This window comes from Nanorana parkeri, unplaced genomic scaffold, assembly GCF_000935625.1.
Source record: "Nanorana parkeri isolate BGI_ZX_2015 unplaced genomic scaffold, ASM93562v1 scaffold1153, whole genome shotgun sequence".
In the NCBI taxonomy this organism is placed as follows: Eukaryota; Metazoa; Chordata; class Amphibia; order Anura; family Dicroglossidae; genus Nanorana; species Nanorana parkeri.
This window is the reverse complement of record NW_017307421.1, coordinates 110865-117662: the sequence shown is the minus strand read 5'-3', so window position 1 is coordinate 117662 and position 6798 is coordinate 110865. Positions and strand designations below refer to the sequence as shown.

General features: G+C 48.9%; 1 protein-coding gene across 1 annotated transcript; it reads left to right on the top strand.

The window, feature by feature from the left end:
* The first annotated feature begins 4594 nt into the window (after positions 1–4594).
* Positions 4595–5225, top strand: LOC108796693 (SH3 domain-containing RING finger protein 3-like). The gene has a single exon (XM_018568192.1). The coding sequence runs from the start codon at positions 4671–4673 to the stop codon at positions 5223–5225; it is 555 nt and encodes a 184-aa protein (XP_018423694.1). The 5' UTR covers positions 4595–4670.
* The last annotated feature ends 1573 nt before the right edge of the window (positions 5226–6798 follow it).

Genomic DNA, 6798 nt, shown 5'->3' with positions numbered 1-6798 from the left:
GCACCCTCCACCAACTTTTCGATCATGATTGACAACACAACCATCCAACCCTCCCCCCCCCATGCCAGGGTGCTGGGTGTCATCCTTGACTCAAACCTCACCTTTCTTCCCCACATCCAATCCCTATCCAAATCCTGCCATCTTCACCTTCGTAACATCTCCAAAATACGCCCCTTCCTCACCAATGAAACCACAAAGCTACTCATCCACTCACTTGTTATCTCTCGTCTCGACTACTGTAACTCCCTCCTCATTGGCTTACTTCTACACAGGATATCCCCCCTTCAGTCTATCATGAATGCTGCTGCCAGACTTATCCACATAACCAACCGCTCAGTGTCTGCAACCCCCCTCTGACAATCCCTGAACTGGCTTCCAATCGCCCAAAGGATAACATTCAAAATATCAACAACCACTTAAAAAGCCATTCACAACTCAGCCCTGGATAGATCTCCAACCTTGTCTCTAAGTATCACCCTAACCGTCCCCTACACTCCTCCCAAGACCTCTTGCTCTCTAGCTCCCTTGTCAACTCCTCCCATGCTCGCCTCCACAAGAGTCTCCCCCATTCTGTGGAACTCTTTACCCCAACCTGTCCGTCTATCTCCTACTCTGACCACCTTTAGGCGATCCCTTAAGACTCATCTCTTCAGGGAAGCTTACTCAACCTAACCACTGAAATATCAATTTCTCAAACAATTCATCCCCACACAGCTATCCCCTCATGTCTCTTTCCCCTCCCTTTTTAGATTGTAAGCCCTCACGGGCAGGACTTCCCTTACAATCTTGTCTTGACTTGTATTGTAACTGTAATATCCTCATTTGCACTGTGCAAACTGTTGTTGGTGCTATATAAATCCTGTATAATAATTATAATAATAATATAATAATAATAATATTTCATTCATGTTACTGATATATTGTGAACAGAATTTTGCACAGCGACGCTTCATTGTAGTCAGTAGGGGGTGACAGAGCACAGATGACAGAGCTTCCTTATTCTGTAAATGCTACAAAATAAAGATTGAGAGTAAGTTTTGGGAAATGGAAGTAAGCAGCCTTTTCTAGGGGTTTCCAAGTCTCAGCTTTCCCCATGTTAGCAATAAGGGACTTAAAAGCCGAGATGAAATACGAGGAACGAGGAATCGGGGTTGTTCAAAGCTAACTCAGCAGTAGCCGAGACTTCCAGTGACAGCTGTGTTTAGGATAACAGTTGGAGCTGGTCACAGCCGTAACATGCTATGACTTTTTTCAATTTGTTATGTAAGTGTTCACAAACTGCTGCGTTTTATAGCAGTCGGAGTACCCTGCACCCTTTGCCTGCTGGAATAGTAACATACAAAGCTTATAAAATAGGCAGGGCAATGGTGTTGGTGTAGACAGGGCACTTGTAGTAACAACTTCGACTTCACGTGGAACGCCAGGCAGATATGAAAGGCACATATTAATGCCGCTCTGTATTCATTATTACTTCCCTTAATGATTTTTCTTTAAGTGCAAACAGTGTACATGTCTAAATTTAACTTGGTTTTAGCCTTTTGCAGTTTTGTACAGAAGAGCTCAGACTAGGGGAGGGAGAAGCAGCACAAGGAGCCAGTCAGTTTTACTGCAGTGCAAGTGACATGCTGAGAGGAGGAGAGAGCAGTGACTAAGAGATGAGCTCACCTATCTGCTGCTTCTCCGCTCACTGTCCAGTTACAAGCCATTGGTGGGTATGAGACCTATAATTGTTACGACACTAGAAGAGAAAAAGCGGGTCTCCTATCCTATTAGAGTTCTGTTGTGTGGCCGAACTGTGTAACTCCCAGGACTGGAAGGACAGAAAAACAAATTGTTTGGCAAGTAAAAAAATCTCCCTTATATGTATCTTCTCTGTAGATTTAGCTGCTTGCCTGAAGTTCAGCCTCCGGTTTAATATTGGAAGAGGCTATTCAAGCCTGTCTTCTACGGGTTTCTGATCTTTCCCTAAGCAATGCAATTCAGATGTATTTGTATCACATAGTATTGGGACAAGGTTCAAGCCTGTCTTCAATGGGTTTCTGAACCTACCCCGAGGATTGCAATACAGATGTATTTGTATCAAGCAGTATCGGGACAAGGTTCAAACCTGTCCTTAATGGGTTTCTGAACCTACCCTGAGGATTATAATACGGATGTATTTGTATCACGCAGTATCAGGACAAGGTTCAAGCCTGTCACCTAAAGGTTTCTGATCTTGCCCCAAGCAATGCAATACAGATGTATTTGCATCACTTCAGTACAGGGGCGGACTGGGCCGGGGGGCAGGGTGGCAATTGCCCCCCGGGCCTCTCTGATGCCACCGCGAACGGCCCCTTGACCCCCGGCCGCTGCCACCTGCACCCGGCCGCCCGCCATCCACATCCGACGCGGCTCTGTGAATGCTGCGGCCGCTGCTCCTCAAGGAGGTGCTCGGGAGGCTCCAGCAGGGGGCGCTCTAACATGCCGCGTCTACCTGGTACAGCCAGCGCGGATCGCCTCGGTATGCGATCCGGCTGGCTGGATCAGGCAGACGCGGCCCTGTAATCAAGCTCTGTAGAGGGCAGCCCGTTGGGTCCTTCTGAGGACCCCCTTGAGGACCGAGCAGCAGCCGCATAGGATGCGGTCCGGCCGGCCGGGTGCAGGTGACAAACAGGCGGCAGAGGGAGATTGCCACTGCAGCTGGGGCCACAGCAGACACCCCCCCCCACCAGAGTCCATGGAGCCCCCCACTGACCACCAGGCCAAGGTAAGGTGACAACATTTTTAAAAACAAAATCCCGGGACATTTTATCCCCGGGAGCATAAAACAAACTTTTTTTTATATATATATATTCACCTGATCCCTGTATCCACCAAAAGTGCGGCCTCCCGTCTCCCACGCTGTTACAAGCTGCATACGGCGCGTGCTGGTTACTACTTAAACTGGCGCGCGCTGTGTGCAGCTTCTGAGAAGATACGCTATTAGCGTAGCGGGAGCGATGCAAAATGCGCAGCCGGCTTCCTCGCTATGCTAATAGCGTATCTTCTCAGAAGCTGCGCGCACCAGTTTAAGTAGTAACCAGCACGCGCTGTATACAGCTTCTAACAGCATGGGAGACGGGAGGCCGTATTTTTCAACCTGTTTTTAGTCATGGCACCCTTTAAAAGTATGCAAAATCTTGAGGCACCCTAATCTAAAATATCATAGATTTTAAGTGAGACCCCCTCACAACAAATTGGGTTTCCCCCTTGACATCAAGATTCCCTCCTTCACATCAAAATCACACTTTGCATCAGTAGCTCCCCTTTCACGTCAGAAGTCCCACTTTGATATAATTGTCCCCCCTTTCACATCACAGTTATCCCTTTACATCAAGAGCCCCTTTTACATTCGTCTTCATGGCCCACTTCACATCACATCACTGTCCCACTGCTAGGAGGCACACCAGTGTGCCACAGCACCCAGGTTCAGAAAGGCTGCTCTATGGGTTTGTGAACCTGCCCCAAGGATTGCAACACAGATGTATTGGGACCAGGTCCTTCAGCACGGCATGACAGTGCACCCCAATGAGCGGGGAACTACTTCAGCAGCACAGTTTTTTGCAGGTCCTACCCTTTTTGCACCCAGGGGCGTATCTGCCGCGAGGCAAACAAGGCGTTTGCCTCGAGCGGCAGATTCCGGCAGGGCGGCAGATGTACCGGCCCGCGGCCCGCGATCCGGTACTTTGTGGCCGGCAGCCAGCTCACAAGTCAGGTACGCGGTCGAGGACCACGTACCTGACCTGCGGGAGCAGCTACAAGGTCTGCATCTCTGTCGGATACAGACCATGTAGCTGAGTCTGCGCCTGCACTTGGATCCTCTCGGCCATCTGGGGGGGGGCGCCCGAGTTTTGTCTTGCCTAGGGCAGCCCCAAACCTAAATACACCACTGTTTGCACCCCACTCCTGCTGAAGCATCCAAGGCGGTCGCCCTTTCAGCCTACCCCTCAGCCCGACCCTGGTCTGCAGTAGTAAAAAACGATGTTTAGGCTACAGTAAACGGTTGTGGATCATTTTATAGCTGTTCCCAATAAATCTCATAGCCAAGCTGCTAATGTAAGCCTGCACTAATTGTCCATAGTGTCCGGAGAAGGAACATCTGGCCCCATGGATTAATACTTGGTTGGCAGTGGGCACACATACACACTTACTCACAATGGAAGTAGAGGGGAGAGGACTGACACACTGCTCCTCCTTCCCTTAGAGGGAGGGTGAGAATGATCAGATTACACAGCTCGCTATGGAGCAGCCAAGCAAGCTGCACACTGCAATAGCAGCAGAGGGGGTGAGGGACAGGTCACACCAAGGAACATTGATTTCTTCTGTACTGCTCTCCTTGTGATCAGGGACACTTGTACAAGCAGGATCCATGGCATCCCTATAGAGAAGGATGGTGATGACAGCTGGCTCTCTAGGAAGACATGTGCTGCCTGTTCTTCTAGCCTGCACGTGAACTTGGATTACATGAAGTCTCCAGCTCTGTACAGAACGATCAGGCAGAGGACTTGGGAAGAAGATCTCCGTGTCCAGCCAACTTCATGTGAAGGGATTTTAGTAGAGGAGGTGCGCTGCGGTGGCATGGCTGGTGTCCTCCTGCTCCAGGCTTCTCTTTAGATTCCTCGCTGGCTGTGTTGGCCAACCCGCTCTTCTAGATGCTCCTCGGGGCATCCTGGCTGTGCACCTCTAAAGGACCGCAGAAAGCATCCAAAGGGGGGGAGGAGGAGAGGAGACGGGAGAGGAGAGAAGGGGGAAGCGGAGAGGAGATGGATGAGTCGTCGTTGCTGGATTTACTGGAGTGCTCGGTGTGCCTGGAGAGGCTGGACACCACCGCCCGGGTACTGCCGTGCCAGCATACCTTCTGCCGCCGCTGTCTGCAGAGCATTGTCAGCTCCAGGAACGAGCTGCGCTGCCCGGAGTGCCGCATCCTGGTGGACTGTGGAGTGGACGACCTACCGGCTAACATCCTACTGGTCAGGCTGCTGGATGGCATAAGGCAGAGACCTCGGGGTAGCCCCACCGGGAGTCCCACGGCCAGCATCAACAACAGCAACAACTGTGGCAGCCCGGGGTGCTCTGCTACGGGGGTCAACACTGCAGGGCACCCCCACAATGCTGCCTGTACCCAGAGTCTGCGCGATCTGGCTGCTGCCAGCCACAATGCCCTCCTGCTGGCCAAGGTACGTCAACTTTCCCACGTGTGTCTGTAGACAGGGCAGCTGGGGGAGGGAGGGGTGCACCTGTTCTGCTGATGCAGTGCCAAGGCAGCTTGGGTTTCACGATGACTATGGGGCATCCAGACAGCCAAGAGGGCTTCTGTTATTTATACAATAGACTACCAGTGAGTAATGCCACTTTCTGCCAGCCAGGCAGTGGGGAGCAAAACACCTGATCACAGCTCCCTGTGGAGTCATTTCTCTGCCTCATTATCTGTGCTGTGCTTGGGGAATAATACTCATCATTTGTGGGATGGACTTCCACTGGATGGCTCTAATATTGGATAAATGTTTTCTAAATACAAGAGGAATGTGTATTCTTATGTGAATGTTGTTGTGTGTTATGTATTTCTTCCACATCTGTGCAGGAATCCAGTGTGAAACTTTGTTTCTATGCAGGAGATTCTTGTAGTAAAGACTGGTCACTGCTTACTGTATCTCTCTCATTATGCAGGGTGACTGGTCTTGTATCCGCCCCCTCCTGTACTTTTCTGCAGGCAGCCTGTAGTGGGTGGGGCCTACTTGGTCCCTCCCACAGCTCTGCTTTCTGCATAGACTATGTACAGCACAGCAATGATGTCACTTATACTTTTACTAGTGATTTAGTGTACACAAAGTGGGTCTATATCTGTTGTGGCTATTAAAGCTGAATTTTAAATGGCATTTTTTCGTGCCCAGAGTTCAGTTTAAGGAGTGTATGTAAATTAAAATTTTTGTGTCCAGCTCTAAGGAGTGTATGTAAATGAACATTTGTGTGTCCAGTTTTAAGGAGTGTCTGTAAATGAAAATTTTTGTATCCAGCTTTAAAGAGTGTGTTTATTAACATTTTTGTGTCCAGAGTTCAGCTTTAAAGAGTGTATGTCAATTCATTACAAGGGGGAGTGTATGTGAATTCATTGCAAGGGGGATAGCTCCTTGCATTTGGGCTATCCCCGCACTGCAATGCTTAAGTGCTCCTTAAGAGCTAAAATAACAAAATTATACCATACGATCCCAGCTGGCTCCTGCACCGCTTCCCCCAGCCTCGCTCCCCCTCTGCTCCAGCGATGATATGTTCCTCAGCATCCTCACATTCTATATACTCTATAGAATGTATTGACTCATAGGACCTTAGACTGCCAGAGGGGTGGGGGAGCTAGGCTGCCTGAATCTCCATTCGGTTGACTATAACTTTATTTTAGCTCCACAGATAAAAAAAACCAATTACTTAACCCTTGCAGTGTGGGGTTAGCCCAACTGCAAGGGTTAAGATTTTATTAGCACAGTTTTGTTTTACGGAATGTATGTAAATTATTATTTTTTTGTGTGTCCAGAGTTTACCTTTTACTATTTAGTTAATCCTGCAGGATTTTGTTCTTGATTATTCCATGCGATACAAAAAAGACTGGAGCTTATATTTGGGTCAATGACTGTATGAAGAGTAACTATACAGAGGTGTGACATTCGATGGTGTGCGGGGTACCATAAAAACCAATGCCAAGCAGTCTAAACATGGTCATACATGTTACAATCTCTTTTCGATCTATCTACTATGTAGTACAACGGCTTGCCTGGCAGGAGGTATAGT

What these genes read in the sequence shown, in the direction of transcription:
- LOC108796693 (XM_018568192.1), top strand. Translation starts at nt 4,671, where the DNA reads ATGCTCCTCGGGGCATCCTGGCTGTGCACCTCTAAAGGACCGCAGAAA.